The sequence below is a fragment of the Ischnura elegans genome, chromosome 7, assembly GCF_921293095.1.
Source record: "Ischnura elegans chromosome 7, ioIscEleg1.1, whole genome shotgun sequence".
Lineage (NCBI taxonomy): Eukaryota > Metazoa > Arthropoda > Insecta > Odonata > Coenagrionidae > Ischnura > Ischnura elegans.
The window spans coordinates 33,872,544-33,893,218 of NC_060252.1; the positions used below are offsets into that span (position 1 = coordinate 33,872,544).

Below are 20,675 nucleotides of genomic sequence, written 5' to 3' on the forward strand. Positions count from 1 at the left end.
AATTTATCCTTTGCAATGTGAAAAAATTTGTATTTTTAAATTACTGGAACTCATTGCTTTTCATTGGTTTCCAAAAAAGTTTTCTAGTGAAATAAAAATTTTAACTAATTTTTTATATAAATTAAATTTGTCAATTTTCATGACGCAAAGGCAGTTGGCAACATTATAACGTATAAATATTTAATGTATTGGCAATTTTTCTAAGGGTTTCAAACGATTTTTGCAGGGGTCAATTCTATGACTTTTTGTCGTATTTCGTCTCGTTTACCCCCCAACATTTGCATGACTCGGTCAGTCAGTCGTAGAAAGTGGGTTTTATATAGAAATAGATACCAATATTTGCATATAGAAATAGATACCTACTTTACCGTCTTGGTACGCACTTGTTCGTCATATATTACTTGCGTTCCCAGGGCTAAATGCCACAGCGCATCGTGGGCTGAAATCATAAAAAGCTGGACAAAACTTCATTTTTTTTTTAAATACGAAATTTGAAATTTTGCGCAGTTGTTTCACATTAGGGCATTTTTTGACAAAAACCATTTTTCATGGGTAACTATTTTAAGCAAATTACATGACTTCAAATTTGAACCAATGTCGCAAAAATTGCCCGAATTGAATTTTTTTCGAAATTCAGCATGTTAAAACTAAAGCCACATCTTTTGTAGCTATTCATTAGCGACAAATATTCAAAACATTAACAAACAGTATGTTATTGTTATTTTTCACTAACATTCACGACTTAGTAGTTATTACTTAGTATTACTTAGTATTTATGGCCAATACGATGCAAAATGATGGACTCTGTTTTTCATAAAAATTTTGTGTTTGTGTAGGAGTATTAAAAAAAGGATCACCGAGTTAACTCGCGATATTACCCGACAAAAGATGTAGTATTAGTTTTAAAATGCTGAATACCGAAAAAAATGAATCCGGGCAATTTTTGCGAAATTTTTTCAACTTTGAAGTCATACAATTTGTGTCAAATAGCAGTAGCCTATGAAAAATGGTTTGCGTCAAAAAATGCACTATTGCATTGAAAACTAGGGAGTCTTAAAAAAATTTTGTGGGGGGGCCATACTGTGGGATCTTGCTCAAGAAATTTTCTAAATTTTAGGTGAAAATATTGAATTTTAAAGTTCTTTAAAAACATTTTAGAAGAGTCAAGTGATCAATATGTATTGGAACCCCGAAAACTCGACCCTTGATAACACGACCCTCCGGGAAATTCGACAAGCCTGACACATTTTTTGGCTAAAAAAAAAGAAGCAAAACATAAACATAAGTAGTTACGGCATTTTTGTTAATATACAGTAATAATTATGCTTATAGACTATTAAAGAGCAGTTATTATGTAGCTCTGAAAATACTAAAATTTTATTTAAAAAAATAATAAACTATCATAAAAAGAATAATTTCTGTAGATTCAAATTATTTAATTTTCTTTAATTGTTAGACCTTCGCCCCCCCTAACGAATTTTTGCGGGGGCCTGGGCCCCCTCAGGCCCCATGGATCGGCGCCAGTGTTGACAGGAACTGTGCAAAATTTCGAATTTCGCACTAAAAAAAAACAAAGTTCTGAGATTTTGTTCGGCGTTTTTCGATTTCGGCCCACTGTGCGGCGGACGCTTGACTCCCCTTCGACGGTCGCCCTATTCGACCCTCCAGACAGCTGCTCCCCTAGCTGAGACTCCATATACTTCGCGTATACCCTCGGGAGCCATTTGAAGTCCGATGTCCTTCCAAACCCCACTTCCATCCCATCACGAAGTGTTACCTAATCATACTACCGTGTCTCCTATGCACCACCCTTGACCACATACTGTGTTCTGTGCTAGCGTAAATACTCATAATGAATTATGAGTGAAGCAGGCATTGAAAAAGTGCTGAAAAAAAACGGTATATTAACACCAGCGGTCCTTTTTTTGAAGTGCTGCCCTGGGTCTCGCTACAATACCTACGCATGCAATCGACAATGCTTCCAGCTATTAGAAAATTATAGTTCATTTGAAATATCTGTGCCGCTGAGAGGCAGTTCCAAGTATTTTTTGAGGTAACGTGGCTCTCTGAAAACCAACGAAAATGCGATAGGCGTAGTCTAGACTCCGGGAAATTCAGTCGCTTTCAGACCTCCGTGGTGTTCGCTTCGAGAGTGTGTTAGCTGAGTTGCCAAGTGAAAAGAGAGTTTTTGACATAATCTTTCGGTTCCATGCACTGACCATGTCTTTCACGGAAACATGGCAACGCCCGCCTCTCTCTATCTCCCCGTCCCACTCCCTCCCGCGACATCGCCCGAAGCATTCCGAGGTTGAACGACTTGGCCAATCGCGAAGATATTTGAGAAGGATCATAGTCTCTTGCTATGACCAGGAGACAAGCCCAGCAGGAATTGGCGGAGGTCGGCGCCCAGCGTCAAAACCGTGAGTATTTCTATGCGGTACTATTTCTTTGAAAGCACGGCGCGTATATTTTCAAAAGTTTGGGAGTAGAGGGTAATCTAATCAATCAGATAAGGATCTTTTGTGGGAAAGTAATTAAGCTGATTAGCTTACGTAAAGTGGGCAATTTTCAGGAGTTTTAGAAAGTAGGTATTTCATCATCGATAGTACGTTTTCATGCACTCGAGTTCATTTCTAAATATCTTAGTTACACTTGAGAATGCCCCGGAGATACCGGAGACCTATTAGAACTAGTAAGCTCCTTAGGGCTAGGGGGTAAACTAAGTATTTATTTAAGATTGGGTAGATTTTATAGTCTTAGACTTTCAAACAAAGCCATTGGGAGGTCATAACCCTCGGAGGGACCTCATATCACATTGTGTCACTCATAGAGTCCCTCGCTCGAAGAGGGTGAGCGACCCTTCTGAGGTTTTACCACGCCCAACTCGGGATTACCTGAGATATGTCCCCAGATAACGCACCTTAACCAAGAATCAAATAATATACATATAATATACATATTATAGCACAGACCATGCTGTCATTTACCCCGTCATCTCCTTTCTTGTGTCTGAATCGAAAAAGATTTATGGTGTATATCTTAACTTATTTACTTATATTTTGCCTAAATAGTATTTTCCACCAGACTATCTTCAATGCACGCAATTAAGCATCAATAACCTAAGAAAATGCCACAAAAGATAGTGATGAAGAAATATTCTTCCATATATGTCGTAATTTTTAGTAAACATTCGGCCTCTTTCTGGAAATACTTTTTGCAAAGACAATGGCATGATTCGACCAAACACTATAATTCATGGACTAGAAAAAACTATATCTTCCCTTTTCAATGAGTAAGGAACTTCAGAAATTTAGCATGAAAATAGAGAAATTGTCGTAATTAAAGGTCATTCGATGATTTGCAAGAGTAAAATATCTTTATTGATATGTAAATGGAATGATAAACTAATTTTTATTCGTAAAATTTTTGGCTTGTAATGAAGTCTCTTGAACTAAAAACGACAAAAATATTTAACAGATAATGTGATGTGATAATTTAATATAGAAAATTAAAATTACTCCTCATGCCATAATAATTGCCTCATGACCTCATTTTTGACGCGAAATGTTCACGCTTAAAATGGGTCGAGTGCTTCAAATCACAAAAATCTGAAAGTAGGGACTCAATAAACAGCAGACAACGCTAACGGTAAAATACACCTCAGAATTCGAAATAACGTTAGATCCTTGGTAATAATGGAAAATATATAATTTTATTAATTATTAAAACTCATTTTGACAGAAAATTGAATCGCAAGTCTAAAATTCTGTTCACTTAGTCATCTGCTGGATGTTTTTGATGAACTATGAGCAGCAGTGCTGTAGTTGGGCCGGTATGGCGTACCCCCTAAAATCCAAACTCGTTATAAGGGTACCGGTTAAACTACCTTTTTAAATCTGTAAAAAAATAGCCCTTCTATAAATTGTTCAATGGATTTCAGAAAGAATAATCGGAAATGATTATTTATTTGTTCAGAGTTATCTCGTGGCACAACTTGGAACCAATGTAAGAGTTGGAGTATGACATTTCAATCGCGGCCGGGTGTATAATACATGTTCAGCTGTTGGCAAATTTTGGTGAGTACCGCCTAAATTTTGTTCCCAACTACAGCACTGTCGAGCAGCCAAATTTTCGAGATTGAAAACTCATTAGTTTGGGCAAATCGATACTCTGCCTTCACTCAGCCCTGCGGAACAAGAGGAGTTTTTCCCTTGAATGGGAAAGGACGCATAGGCCGTGATGCATCTCACATGCGGCTAATGGTTACGGTCACTGAAGCGGGGCTGGACGACGCCGGAAAGATAGTCAAAATTCTCTCTACTCTCAACTGCCCAAATTCTAATGCGAGATAGGAGTTGAATTTCAACAAATAAATGAGCTCGTAAGAATTAAATAGCCGCGCAACATCCTCTGGGCCTAACGTTGAATTTCACGAAGTTCTACAGATCAGAAAATGTCACTAAGGCGCGTGCAGCATTAAATCATCCGTATTTATCCGTAGGACCTCTGATCCGTTGCATGCTACTTTACCCGCTACACCACCGGAACATTTGTACTCAATTTCCGAGCAATTTCAATACCCAATATGTCGACCGTGATCAAAGATATACACGAAAGTAAACTATACGACAGTGGTACAAGTAAACTATACAGCAGACACCATGAAACATACACAGATACCAATGAAAGTAAACTCCACTTAAGATAAGACGTGGGTGAAGCGTACTTCGGAGATAATGGAGAAGAATTCGTTGTTGGGTTTTTCACGCGTTGTCATCCGTTGTCATACTGTGACGGATATGATTAAATTCTCCAAGGGGTCTGTCAAGATGGAAATCAAGTATGGAACTTATAATACAATTAGTTTTCATGTGTCTTTTTTTCCTTCTTAGGTATTCCTATCAAATTACGATACCATGGAATCTGGAGCCCACAGGTAGGATCTCGCGAGTTGGCGTGTCCGGCTTTCACCGTTTAATATAGTCGTGCACGGGCTTTGAAGGGACCAATAAAATTTACTTGAATTGTGTTTCTATCTTCCGTGAGCTTTATTTCTAGATTTTAAGAAAGCTTTCGACTCGCTACCTCACAACAAACTTTTATACAAATTACAGTCATGCGGATTAACCCATTACCGGCCGAGTAAAGAAATACTTGAAAATATATAATTTTTTCTCTTCATTTTACCTAATAACATGCTAAATAAGATGAATTGAAAATATGGGCCGTCAAAAAAATCTGCTTATGGTAAAAAAAAAATGTTGCGTTTTCGCAACGTTGGCCGAATCCGGTATCTGTATGCAGTTACGCAACCCGCATTACAATACATTGCCGTCTTATAGGAATATGCTGTTTTTACTGTCGGATATAATCCTATACCTTTTTATGTCACGTATATGACAAATATCGTCATATTGGATAAATAAAATCCTTAGATATTATGTTTCCAATGAGATGTAGTTGTTATTTGACCTAATTCTACTATAAAATAGACATGCATAACGGTTTGAAAGAAATAAGTCAAAGCGAAAATTTTCTCAGAAGAGCATGTATTTTATCATTTGCATTTTACCTTTTTATCATTGACTTTAATTTTATCATTGCAGATTGAATAACAATAACTAATGGCTAATTATGAAATACTCAAGCATTTTGGGTGCAATGGAACATAAAATTTCGTACATTCATGCATCGTTCGACTTTTACACTTTTTCGGCAACTACTGAATTTTTTTTTTAACTCTATGGCCAAATTCGTCATTTCATGCTTCACGAATCCGCGATGAATTACATGGCCTAACTATTTCCATGTTTATGGACGCGAATTGTATAGGGGTACGTCATCTACTGACTGATTCACTTCACTTTTTAGATGCGTCCCTTCTAGATACGATTTGAAGTCTACCAGTGAAATTTACTTCCGTTGCATAACCTGTACAATCTCCTGGCGTTAGTGCAAACGCTGCCCAGTAAGTTGATAAGCTAGGACCTTTTTTCCCCTGAATTCTAGTGCGGTAATTTGCTTTTGCATTATCAAGTAGGTCCACACCTACCATGTATTTACTATACTCCCCAATAACACGAATAGTATTTTCTTTTATTAACATAGAATAGTATGTGAAATAGTATTTTTTTATAGTATTAAATAGTCATTATTTGTTGTAATTTAATCTGTTGTTATAAAAACGTCAATTAAAAACTGGAAAATACGTTATCTTCTGTAAAAATATTCACTTTGACTCATTTCTTTCAACCCGTAATGCAACACTATTTTAAATTGGATTTAGGTAAAACAATGCAGCATCTCATTGGAAATATAATATATAAGAATTTTAATTGTCAAATATGACGATATCTGTCAAATACGAGGCATAAAAAGGCGTAGGATTATATCTGACAGTAAAAACGGCATATCCCTACGAGACGGAAATAAGGGTTAATGCGGGTTGCATATCTGCCTATAGATACCGGATTCGGCCAACGCAACGTTGCGAAAACGCAACATTATTTTCCGGACCTGATTTTCGCTTAATGTTGACTCCCTGACGAAATATAAGCTTAAGTATCTATTAATTGAAATTTCTACATCCACATGGACGAATAAAAAACTTAATAAAGGGAATAGTTACTCTTAGGAAAAATTATTTATCTTGCTTAACAGGAGACTCGAAAATTGACACATTTTGAGTATTTTTATAAGTATCGAAATACTTATTAAATGTCATTATAATCTCACTAAAAATCAGTTTAAACTTATTTTTATCGAAAAAAGCTAATTCTACATGAATAAAATTCAATTGAAATATTTTTTTTGCATTTCTCAATAATGTTGCGTTTTCGCAACGTTGGCCGTAAATGGGTTAAACGAAACAGTGGTGAACTGGATACGCGACTTTCTGAATGATCGTAAACAAAAAGTGGTTCTTGACGTAATAAGCTCTGATGTAGTTGAAGTGACATCAGGTGTTCCACAAGGAATCGTGTTCGGTCCCCTTTTGTTCATTATATACATTAATGACCTCTGCTCCCGAATTAGCAGTATAATACGTTTATCTGCTGGCGACGCTGTTATCTATCGCGAAATTAGTGATCACTCTGACTATGAAATTCTATCACAGGATTTAAACAACGTTTATTTGTACAGTCGAGAGTGGGAATTTGAACTTAATCCGAGCAAATGCATTTTTTGAAAAGTTCGTCCAACTATAACCATGTTTATGCTGTGGATGGTATTAACATGAAGGAAACAGACGAAGTGAAGTACCTAAGAGTGACGATAACCTCGAAACTCTCGTGGGGAACACATAGAAGGAATATTTGCGGCATGGCCCTGAAGAAAGTAGGATTCGTCAAGCGTATTGTGGGAAGATTTTCGGTTGAGAAAGTAAAAGAAAGGTGCGATTTCGCACTCGTCCGACTGCACCTTGATTATGTAGCGAACACATGGGATTCGGAGCAGAAAGACTTAATCCGCGAACTGAATAAAACACGAAGGGAGGCTGCTCGGTTCGTCAAAAACTGCTACTGGTGTGCAGACAGCGTTACCGATATGTTAAGCGAATTGGGCTGGGAGCCACTGGAGACTCGGAGGCTGCACGCTAGGCTTAGATTGCTTGAGCAATTGAGAATGAATATCTATAAGAGCGACATGGAGAACATAAAATTAGAGCCCCACAATATTTTTAGGCCCGAGAAAAGTGATAAATTATGAGAGATAATTTGCAGAACGGATAGATGTGCGATTTCCTTTTTCCCCGAAACATAAAAAACTTTAACAAATACCAGTCGTAATTTCGTTGGAGCATTTCCTCTTTATGCGCAAATGGCTGGTGTCCTAACACCCCCTGCCACACGCCTTTTAGGCGGCTTGCAGGGTAGTATGCAGATGTAGATGAGCTGTCCACGTGGCCCTCGGCCGTTACTATTAGGGGGCGTCCATTGATTATTTGAGGTGGTTTCGGCGATTTTTGGACCCTCCTTAGTGAGATATCGTAATATTTGGTTCCCTCCAGTATCACGTGGGATTGTTTAAAATGCGTGTTTTTAGTGTAATTACAGCTTTAGCTTTTAGTGTATTTCAGGGTAATCTATGCTTGATTGCGTTGGATTTATTAAAAAACAATTTATTTAATTATTTTTAGATAAGTTAAGACTAGTATTTAATACTACTTGACCCCCCCCCCCCCTAAACGCTTTACGTAATTAATGGCTACCGCCTTATGTACACCTCTTTCGGTGGTGAAGAAAAACAAAGGAATAGAAGTCAGAAAGTGGCGTAGCCAGGGGCGCGCCAATACTTACAGCCCGAAGGTAAAAATTTTAAATTTGCCCAGATCCGTAAATTTTGCAGAGCGTAGTCTGCCGTCATCTATAGATGACTCTCGGATCTGGGCAGAGCCCGGTGCGTCATCTATACATGACGTTCGGTATCAAAGTATTAATGGATTAACCTCCAACTCACAAGAAATTTTTGGATATTTTTGCCTCTTATTGTTAGAATATGTCTCTAAAGGGAATAAATAAACTGATCACCTTTTATTGTCTCTATGGAAATTTTGGAATAAATGCGAGCCAGATTTTTTCATCAACAGTATATATTTAAAAATTGTACATTTTACATTTGAGTATTTTCATCGAACATAAAGTTGAAATACTTGATCTTAAAAGTTTTCTGTTTTCAGCCATTACATTGTCAGGTATTTCGTACGCATATAAATATGATCATTATCTGTCTCAATTACGTCCACAATGCACTCTTTGATTTTAGACAGCGTAGTTATCACTGTTTTTTTATATCTCACTTGAAAAATGTTGTCGATAAAACCTAAGGCCATCCAACTCCGCGCAGATGAAAAAAAGCACCACATCAAGTCATTGAAAAGACACAAATACGAACTCATCATTAATATCGAAAAGGTTGACATCCATGTAGGTAAGCATAATTCTTCTTTTAACTCTCTGCGAGGATTCATTATCCCGTCAAGAAGGACCGTATACAATACACAAAAAAAACGTCATGCATAACTATGGAAACGTAATGTAACTCTTTGTATATCAAGCTTTCACTGTTCTTGGAACAATGGCTGGATACAGAAACACATCCAGGCGTCATCTGAATCATGTTCCCTATTACTTTGACCGCGAATGTTGGTCAAAATGAACAAATATATAAATATAAACGAAATTATCACATTTATTGCCATAATTTCGTAAGCTCTCGCACTCCCCGGCCTGGCATGGGCCTTATCTAAGTTGATAAGTTTTCTATGTGCGATTTCTAAACGCAAATGCCCTTTTCTCACGAAGCAGTGTTATTAAAAATAAAAACCTAGGGAATTACTCAATAATAGCTGAACTTTTTAGGCACGGAAGATTTTAAATTCCCTCTTTTTAGCTGTAAGTCCATTTTGGATGCTAGCGTCCAAATGTGAAAAAAATAGCCTAGTCAATCTCAAATCTGGAATCCAAACCACCTTCGCTTAAGGTATCACAGTACAACCTTTGCTCAGGTATATCTGCAGAAGGTGTTAGCTTTTAAAAGCTAAATGCGTCCATGATAAGTCCTCGTCCTACGTTTTAAGCTTTTCTGTCGTTGACACGATCACAGCCAATTCTCGTTCAGGTCGATGCGTTAGTTTCTCCAGGCATCCGCTATGGCGATGGATTCAAAATGCTCTCTATGCTGGTCCACACTCCGGTGGTGAGTCCTAATAGTCCGAAGAGGATGATGAAAAGGTTCTTCCAGAAGATCCAGTAAAACGGCCCCAGCTTGTCGTACCTGTAAACTGTCTCAATGATGGCCGGTAAAATAATTCCGGCCGTGGAGAGGCAAACGGCTCCGATGAGACCCATAAGCGAGTCAAGGGATGGCACGATCAACGCAATGATACCTGTTAAATATGCAAAAGAGAAATGGACTCGTTAGTGTGCGTTGAAGGAGAGAAAGATGCGGCAGTTTTATTTAAGCGAAATTAGTTTTTTTTTAAATTAGCGATGGGTCGATTCGATTCCTCGATTATATGCCAAGAGTATATCGGATCGGATCGGAGTATATCGGAATCGAAAATGAGTGTTTACCAAGGGGAAAAATCGATTCCGATTGCAGTAGTACTTCAAACCACAAGTATGACCGTGCTTCCAACAGTCATTTGAATTTACGCGTCGCGTAATCGTAAAAACAAAACACATTTGAATCAGCGCAGTGACCAGCGCAGCGTTTCTTCCAAGAGGACTGCATAGAAGAGGCCCAATTCCATCCCACGGAAGGCTGATCTCTGTTGCCACTTCGGTCGCATTTTAATCGGTTGTCGAAAATGTCCGCGGCGCGGTGATGAGTGCAATACGATCCACTTTTTTTTCCAATATTTTGCAGCATAATTTTGGTAATTTCGAGGAGTACAATTGAAAATTAATTAATTTGATGGATCGCGACAAAATTTGTATCAATTTCGGTCAATGCCCCTAATTATACCTTACTTCCCCGTTCAACTCGGATCAATTTGTCCGTCAGCGACGCGAGTGGCGACTTTTGTAAACCCATTAAAATGCGCGGTGGTCAACAACACATTTGGAGGCCGACTTAAGGATCCTCTTTTGCAATATTCGTGGTTTCTTCCATGCCGTAGTCACGTAGTGACGTTAAAGATACATTTATTTATATACCACCGAAAAAAGCTCCATGCCGCCTTTAAAATCGGGGCTATTAACATGTTAACAGTTTAAAGTACACAGACAACCATGCCCTGGATAGAGGTAACTTTTTTGTAACTCCCAAGGAGGTTGTAAATATACTGGAAGGGACACCACAAGTTCCGATTGTTGAGCGCAGTGTGGCAGGAATGGGGGTGCTTGGGTAGGATAGCCACGCCTACTTTGACCAAAACATTGATAATAATCCCTTAAGGGTCAATGCTAACTATTTGGTGAAATATTAAAGGATCATAATTAGGGGGGTGGGCAAGCCAAGGTCTAGGGGGGGGAAAACCAAGTTGTGACATTAGTTTATGAGATCATTTCCTTGAAAAATAGTTTTATTTTAGTTACATATCTTATACTAATACATATCATTTTTCGTGGGTTTAAAGAAAATTTGTTGAGTGCTTCGTTTCAATTCAGTACTGATTTTGCTGAGAGACTTTTGCGATTTTGCTGCCCCCCCCATGCCCCTAACTGGGTACGCCCATGAATGAAACTAAAATTTTAAGAAAACCATAACAGCGCTTTGTTAGTTTTTAAAATTATTTGCTTGAAAAAAAGTATTTTATTTACATGTCTCATGCTAATATCATTTTTCCTTGGTTTGAAGAAAATTTGTTGTCAACTTTCGTTTCAATCCAATCCCGATTTTCCTTAAAACTTTTGTGATTTTTGCTTCTTGGGGGAGGGGCAGCTGCCCCCTCGCACCCCTCGCTGGGTACGCTCATGTGTGAAATCATTTTGATATTGCTCCTATCTATATATTATCAAATCACAGTGTGTATCCACTGCCATGCAAGAATTTCCAGTGGCGAAACTTAAATTCCTACCTCAAATTTATTGAAACACTTAAATAAAAAAAACAGCCTATGGCATCAGAATCGACGGATTCAATATTGGTAGAATCGAAATCGAATGTTAAGAATCGTAATCGGGATCGGAATCACTGAAATTTTGAAACTATTTAACAAACTTCAACAAGAGTGAGGAATCGAGTCAACTCAGGCAGGAACTGTCTATGTTATTACAAAAGCCTGTTTTTGTATACTTAAAAACAGTACTTACTGAAAAAAAGTGCCTCGTGATCCTATGTTTTACTTAGCAAACGTTTATTTTTATATATTATAGTAATGATTATCAATCACAAGAAGACCAAGGTTATGTGGTTTTGTAAAGCATTACGAGCGAGGAATGTGAGACTCAAGATAAAGGTGGGTGTTGAAAAAATTGAGCAGATTGAGCAGTTCAACTATTTAGGCAGTACGTTAGTGGAAAACGGATACAGTAGTAAGGACATTAGGAAGAGAATTGCATTAGCAAAGGAGGCGTTCATGAACAGGAAGGAGCTTCTGAGAGGTTCGATATGTAAAATTTAAAGAAAAGGTTAGTGATCTGGAGTGTAGCTCTCTACGGTGCGGAAACGTGGACACTGAGGAAAGAAGACGAGAGAAGATTGGAGGCATTCGAGATGTGGGTATGGGTAAGAATGGAGAAGGAGCAATGGACGGAGAGGAAAAGGAACGACGAAGTGCTGGATATGGTTGGGGAGGAGAGGCAGCATTTAGATGAGATATGGAGGAAACAGAAGGAATGGATGGAGGGAGTACTTAGCGGGGAGGGGATGTTTAAAATGGTGTTAGATGGTAGAATGTTAGGGAAACGAGGGAGGGGAAGGAAAAGAATAGGATTTTTAGATAGATTGAAAGAGAGTAGGCTTTACAGTGAATTGAAGAAGGCAGCGCTGGAAGGAAAGGGAGGCTTCCAAATCACTTCTTTAGTACTCCATGGAAACCTACGTTAATCGGTATAATACTATAATAATACTAGTAATGATTATTTACATTTATATATGTATGCAATGATGCTAATGAGGGGTTAGGTGGAAGAGGGAAATTTTTAGTCTCAACCTCGCTCGAATAAAGACATCTATCTACAGTGGCGTAAGTAGGAATATACCTTGGAAGGGGGAATAGGGAAGGGTTATCTGCCACCCCCCACTCCGTTTGGGAAAATTTTGTAAAAATGACATGCCTGCAAATACGTTTCACATAATTTTGGTACTTAAAATTTGGGTTTCATTAAATTGTTACATTTTATGATATTTCTTGGAGTTTAGGTCAATGTAAACCAAGTTATAGCCAACGTTTCGATTTATTTAAAATCATCCTCAGGGCAATGAAAGAGAAAACATGAACAATATAAAATACAAAGATGACAACGATATACAATATTTATACATAAAAATGTTACGATCGCGTTTTTTATACAGTAATATAATTTAAAGTATACACATGTACATATATATAAGAACAGAATAGAATACACAAAAATTTTTGACATACCTCTTAACTTATTGTTAGTTCATATTTATTGATGTTGAGTTACTAAGGTATTGCCACGCCTAGTTACCATTAATTTTGATTGAAATTAATTTTTTTGTGTATTCTATTACATATACATGTGTATACTTTAAATTGTATTACTGTATAAAAAACGCGATCGTAACATTTTTATGCAAAAATATTGTATATCGTTGTCATCTTTGTATTTTATATTGTTCATGTTTTTCCCTTTCATAGCCCTGAGGATGATTTTAAACAAATTGAAACGTTGGCTATAACTTGGTTTACATTGACATAACTCCAAGAAATATCATAAAATGTATTAAGAAAGGTCAAGAATAGAAGAGGAAAAGTAATAATAACACTAATTAAAAGGTTACGTTAAAATATACTATATGTCACAACTAGACAATATTTTTGAATATTATTTTTATTTATCTGAGGTTTTGAGGGGGGTCTATTCCCCTCACCCCCCCATAGTTACGCCACTGTCGATCTATCTTCAATTTGTGAGATGGGAATATTACCCGTGCAGAGGACGAACGAGAAGCGGAGGATGTGTTCCGGCTGGAATGGTCCCCTCCAGACGACGCCGTGGAGGCGCAGGCGCTTGGATAACGGGGGCCAGGAGAGCTCCACAGGCACGAACATCTGGAGCGGGTATGTGCACATCACAGCCACAGCTACCATCAGCTTAGAGGACTGCGCCAACCTGCGGGTCACGAATATAAAGTATATATGCAGGGTGGTGACAATAGAATGCGTCAATGATCTGTTATACCTAGGGCTGGGCAAAATATAGGTCGAGGAGTATTTGAGATACAAAATACCTTTTCCTACTGGGGCGGATCCTGAATTTTTATTCCGGGGGGGGGGGGGGGGCAAAAGACAAACGATCTTCTCATAATTGAGATTAAAAACAAGATACAACAATCACTTTGCGAAATATTCTCTTTATTTCAACATGAAAGTCGGGTTGTTTTGGTGGCTAGAGTGTTGACTTCCCACCCGGCGGACTCGGGTTCAAATCCCGGCGGTGGCAGAAAAGTTTCAGAGACTGCCCGATCCCTGCTTGAATGTTCTGTGGAGAGCATTTCAAGTGCAACATTCCGTCCGTCCGATGGGACGTTAAGCCGTGATCTCCTTGGCACCTTTTGTTAAGAGCAGGCTAATGCCGACGCTGGCTTTCTCTCCGCCCTCCTTACCTACCCTTCTCTCATGGCGCAAATGACCTCATCTGTCGGTCGCCGCCTCCAAATACTATACCATACTGTAAACATGAAATTAAATGTTAAACGAGTTACTCCAAAAGCCGTAACGAGTTACACGTGTCCGTTTTCACCGACCCGGGTTTACTGCAATGGTTTGCGAAGATGGGAAAGGACTGCAGGGACCAAACTCAGCCTCTCAACTGCCCAGCCTTGGCACTCACTCACTCACACGCACACGTGAACACCAAAACACACAGACTAAAACTGCCAGGAGAATAAAGTCAAGAAGAGCGGGTCAAGATGTGTAATAGGAAAATGAGAAGCGAATAGCGCCATTTCGGCCTCCAAGAAGCCCTTTTCAACGCGGTTTCAAGTGCCCCCATGCCGTCCCCTCTAAATTCTCCTACGGCTCCAAAAGTATTTGAAATGCAAAATACAAAATACGGTTGACTTAGGAATTTAAAAAAAACTACAAAATAGCAATTTTAATACAATTTAAAATAAAAAATAAATTTGCATGGAAACTGAAAGATCTTAAAATAAATAAATATATATTATATATAGCCTGCCTTGGTACATCATGGATAGTTGCAAGAATGAAGAAAAGTATTCTAACGAGAACGAAGTAATCTCTGAAGCATAATATTACAGAAGTGTTATCAGAGTTATTTCATAAGTATTTTACAGATGTATTTTTTATTTTAGGTTGGGGAAATACCAAAATCGTGTATATAAAATACAAAATTCAAGACAAATTAAGGTCGTGTATTTGAAATACCAAATAAAAATTAAAAATGTATTTCTAATACGTATTTAAAAATACTTGTATTTGAAATAATGATCAGTCCTGTTTATACCTCTGATTTGCGCGGCGTGTGGTGTCAAATTTCGTGAATCCGGATATCGGTTCCCTTCCGATGACTTTGGTGGGCTAGAGTTTCGTCTCCCGTCTGGAATATATCGTCAGGTTGAGTCAATATCGCGAGGAATCCGGGAGCTGTCCGGTGATGTTTTTCTCCTACTTTTTTCCTAATGATCAGTGGTTTTAGGCTCGTTTTAATCCAGAAGTAACATCAGAGAGCAATTACGCCAGTTCTCTATGAGAGGATAGCACGGTATGACCGGTGCCGCAGAATTACCTTCGATGAACGGTAAGGGTTGGAAAATCTCCCAATGCTGATGAGGGAAGTTTTCTTGACGTCACCCTTCCACCATCATATGCACCGATCGATGAGCGCGCTGCAATTTATCTCCACTATTTTGCCAATGCACCCTGTCGCGGGAAGCAAAGTCTCATTCCTACGGGTTCCTGGGCACATGGGAATAGCAGGAAATTGAAAGGCAGACGCAGCTGCGAAGGCGGCACTCAAGTCGATGGCACTCACTTCGGCACTTGCACCCTATCAGGACGTACAGACTGCTTTGCGTAGAATAGTCTTACGGCAGAGAAGTGACGTTTGGATAAACGTGAAAAATAACAAAGTGCGAATTATCAAACCGGTGACGTCAATGTGGTCCTCTTCGGTCGGGAGGAGTAGCTGGGAGGAGGTCATCTTTGCAAGACCAGGGTTGGCAAGTGAAACGAAACAAAAATCAAAACCAGTAAAATTTCAATAGTTTCGTTCAAGGGAGCTGAGTGTAGGAACGAAACGAAACGGATTAAAACCGGGGGAGCTAAATTACGAGTCGAAACGAAATCGGAATCAAAACTACCTCGGGTCGAAACTTAACTAAAACTCTAGAACGAAACGAAACACAGATAATGTTTCTCACCGAAGGGACCACGTGCTTTACATTCGCACAGTTTAGTTTCCACCAACACACCGAGTACGAAGCATTGTTTAATGAAGTAGAGGTTCGGCCTAACGCCATTAGATGCATGGTGCACTCATATTGTTGCCACTAACAGGATAACGGTGAACGCAAACCGGCCACACGATTTTAAAGCTCGATGCTTTCACCTCTCTACACGCATGGCAAACGTAATGGGCCGAAACTATTCCCTCTTATCCCCCTCCACTCAACTTCTGGGATCGAAACTTAACTCTGAGTATTGTAGTTTCAATTAATTTAGTTTCGTTCCTGGGAGTAAAGTTTCGCCCCGGGTCGAAACTAAACTCCTTGGTGATTTTAATTTCGTGCGGGAACGAAACTAAACCTATGTAAGAGACAGAAACAGCAGACTCACTTCCGTTCCCACCCTTTTCACGCCCCCAACCCATCACCTACACTCTCTTTCATATTCCTTCCCAAGTTTCTGTCTCTGCGAAAAGTCGGATCGCTTTACTCCCGCGTATCCTGTGGCTGTTCCATCCTCCCGTGGGAAACTGTAGAGCTTAGTGAAAGAATAAGACGATGGCTGAGGAAGGAGGAGGAGGGGAGGTCAGCGGAGGGGGGCCTGTTGAGAGGCGGTCGTCGGCTAGTCGGACGTGTGGCGGCGAAGAATGTAAACGAGTCGAATAAAATCATCTCTACGTAGTCTATGAGTTTCCTTTCAAAAATCCCTGCCAATTGATCGGTGACACCCCTTAGAGCAGGGGTTCCCAAACTTTTTTGTACCACGCCCCCCCCCCCCCGCTACACATATCAGCTTTCCATTTTGCAATACCCTATTTCCACGGTGCCGTACATACCAACTCCTACTTGTACTCGTACAAGTATGTGCTGACTTGATACGGTGAGTCGGTAGATTTTTTTTTCACTGTTGAATGCGGTAACGCAGAATGGAAAGATTCAATAATTGTACGTATGATGAAAATTAAAACAAGTATTACATGAAAAACGAATATAATTACTTGTAACCTTCTTTGATAAAGTTTACAACTTTATTGAAACTTTACAAAAACAATTATAAAAACTTAGAAAGACTTTATTTCAAAGATCTGAGGAAATTATTTTTATAATTTTTTTATTTATTTCATTTGGGTGTCACGCCCCCCTGGAATTTCTCCACGCCCCCTCAGGGGGGCGCGCCCCCCAGTTTGGGAACCCCTGCCTTAGAGCATCGGGGGTTTTACACCTAGGCCTTTTATTTTCGTTTCGCTCCGGGTCGAAACGAAACATTTGATTGTCCTTTGATTGTCCCCTTATTTAGGGTCGCTGTTGATCTGGTGAAGATTATTCAGTCAGTTAAAGGCTTGCAGTTGCTGTTGAGTGCTTGAAGTCATGAGTTTAAGTCACATGATACCAGGGCTAATCACAAAAAAATAGATAGGTAGGTACTCAATGCGGTGGGTGACAAATAGCGTATTTTCTCTTCTTCCTCTTTTGCAAACTTATGTTTCACACCTGAATCAAAGCTATTGAAGTTATTTCGCAAAATTCGCGAAAGTTAAAACTGGTGGAAAGAGTTGGTTTTGGCCTCTAAGAGTGGTGATTTTCTTTTTTGAGTTGAAGTAAATAATTTTTTGTCCACCTGTTAAATTTAAAAAATCATGCTAGTTCCTCATTACCCTATAGCATTTCCAAACGCAAAAGATATAAATGCTAACTCACGCGTCTTCGACTGGGAGGTTGAGGGTTATACTCGCCGATGTCTCCCCTCCGAACTTGAGGTATCCGAAGTAGCCGACGGCGCAGTACATGGTGACAACGACGCTCATGGCCGTGTTGAGAACTCGGAAGCAGCCCGTGAAACTTTGCGGATCTTGCATGTTGTTCTCCAGGGGCATGATCTGTAAAACGAAAACAAATGGGGAACATGCACAATTTTTTAAAAGTACTATAATATGAAGGTCCCTACCTCAAATGTACCCGCCGAAAATCTGGCGGATGGATAATGTGTTTTAGCTGAGTTATGTGTCTTTAAAAATTAATCACCATCGGCTGCTTGAAAACACGACTTCATCGGAGCGTGACGTCAAGGTGCGGTATCCACTGATGACAGACTGAGGAAGTGGATAGAAACTCGGTCTATGCAGGGGCTCAAATGCAAACTCGGCGAAAATAATTGCTATTTTTACTTCGATATCTTGCATTCAAGGCTCTACCGCGCTACTCTCTTAGCGAAGTGAATGATTACCGTCCGATGACGTCAGAAGGCGTTTCAGGTCACGTGACTTCAAGCGATATTCGAAAACTTTTGATTGGCATTTAATGCCGTTTGTGGAGTACTAGGAGAGTTTTGACTGATATATTTGGACTCGTGAGAAAATTATTTATTCAGTAAGACTTACTAGCATGATGAACGAATTTCATGCATGTTCCCCATTGCAGAAGACTTATAATGCATCGTCTTAATATTAATAATTACAAATTATTACGGTATTAAAACCAATCAATTATCGCCAATAAAACAATACATAGTAATAGAGGCCATCTGGTGCTGCACGATGAAAACCATAATACAACATTCCCGATAGGTATTGCTGTACCCAGTGGCGTAACTAGGAATATGCTCTGGGGCGACCTTAAGGGGGTCCGGGAAAATGTTTGAAAAATGACCTGCCTGAAAATAAAAGTGACGTAATTTTATCACTCAAAATTTAGCTTTGAGGAGATGCAGTTATTATATCAATATATATATGCAGTTATATATATATATATATATATATATATATATTATATATATATATGTGTGTATATATATATATTATATATATAAATAATGTAAAGGAACTTCTTCTTGCCCTGGGGTGGGCACACAAAAAAACTTAGAAATTGACAGAAAAACGAAAAATAAAATAAAAGTGAGGAACTTACGGGGAAAGGTTGTTTTTACAAATTTTCGATGGGACGCAGCCCATCTTTCTCAAGTGAGAAGAGGAGGGAAAGTGAGGAAAGGGCATAAGGAAGGGTGCAAGGCAGAGGGCCAAGATGGAGGGAGGAAAAACGGTGGACGGGGATTGGTTGTTCTTTCTAATGGGCGCGGTTGATTCCTGGACCAGAAAACGTACGGAAAGCCCATATGCATGCCTGTTCCAAGTCCTTCAACTCAAAACACCAGAGACTAAAAGGTATCGGACAACCAAAAAATTTGTTCTTTACGACACAAAGAAGAGCAATTTTAAACACTTGTCGAATAGTTAGAAAATGTTTTAATTCGAAATGAAAAGACGGGAGTGCTAGGTGTGACCCGTACCTCGCCTAAAACCAGCCAAAATGCTGTGGGAATTAAATAAAATGATAAAAGAAATAAAATATAATAATAATAGCTGAGCCTAACATTTCTGAAATAGAAAATATGGTTTAACAGTTATACATGTAGAATAAGGAGAGCGGAGTGTAAAGAATTCGTATGAAGGATATCAAGAATAACCCGCAGTTAATTCCTATCGTAGCTTCTTAAAAATAGTGTAAACCAAGGAATAGTTCCACAAGATGTGAAGATAGCTCACATTAGACCAATACATAAAAATACCTCATATGTGCCCTTGAACAATTAAAGACCCATTACGTTTGAAATCTGAAAAAAAACTTAAAAATATGTAGCCTCATACCTAAAATAATTGCTCCCAAAGTTTAACCTTATTAACAATGATAAATTTGAGCTTCAAAAATATTAAGGAAGTAGACATTCTTTGAGAAAATTTTCGTATATAGTGACTGCAAGTTCAAAAGTAAAACAAATATGTGAAAGATTAAAGAAAGGCATTTGATAAAGTAAATCACGAAATTATGTTAGATAACCTATTGAGTATAGGAATCAGAGGTAAGGCTTAAGATTGGTTCCGAAGTTATTTATCAAATAGGCAAATGGCACTTGAGTTTGATAACTCACATATTAATATCAAATATGTTAAATACGGGGTTAGTTTACCTTTTATGTCAATGAAATTTTTAAATCTGTAAGGCACAGAAATACCCTGCTGTATGCAGATGAATTAGTAATGAAAACAAATCATAAAAAATTGTCATATGCAGAAAAATCAATGCAAGAATATTAAAAAAGTATCAAATTGGTCGCATGATAATGACGTAATAATTAACACGAAAAAATTAAAAGTAATGCAAATATTTGATAGAGGTATTAAGTATACTTCCATAGAACTATTTCTGCAGGACCATAATTGTTTACTCAGAAATTGTAACAAATCTTCTTGGAACTATAAGAGCCCTTAGAGCAAGTTGCAGTATACAAACATTTGGTCATTCATATATGTTGATCATTTCTTTCAATTTGACGTAAACTTAAGCAAGGTAAACAGTAAATTAAGGAAAGTCGTGTACGAACTATACCGAATAAAATCTTTTATGAAAACTGGTTCCAAGCTGTCAATATTTAATGCACCAGTTAAATCGCTAGTAAGACATTGAATAACGATATGGGGGAATACCTCAAATAAGTATAATGAAGCAGTGCAGGCTACACAAAATGAAATAATCAAAATATTATATGTAGGAAATAAAATAAAGTTTTCTGACAAGGATTCTAGCACATTAGCGAAAGGAACAAATTCTTGCCATGACGATGTAAGAATTATGCTTGT

General features: G+C 38.4%; 1 protein-coding gene across 2 annotated transcripts in view; it reads right to left on the reverse strand.

Moving 5' to 3' along the window:
- Positions 1-8,680: 8,680 nt before the first annotated feature.
- LOC124162667 (proton-coupled amino acid transporter-like protein pathetic) overlaps positions 8,681-20,675 on the reverse strand; it is a 57,100-nt gene continuing 45,105 nt past the window's right edge. The window contains exons 6-9 of one of the 2 annotated variants that reach the window (XR_006865644.1): positions 17,743-17,921; positions 13,564-13,748; positions 9,302-9,889; positions 8,681-9,263 (exon numbers count right to left, since the gene is read on the reverse strand). Coding sequence is in view for 1 of the 2 variants with exons in the window: in XM_046539264.1 (XP_046395220.1) it covers positions 9,651-9,889; positions 13,564-13,748; positions 17,743-17,921 (603 nt within the window). In the remaining variant the exon portion in view is untranslated. Of the gene's footprint in view, positions 9,890-13,563; positions 13,749-17,742; positions 17,922-20,675 lie in introns of both variants that reach the window. The other variant, XM_046539264.1, reaches the window with a different exon arrangement.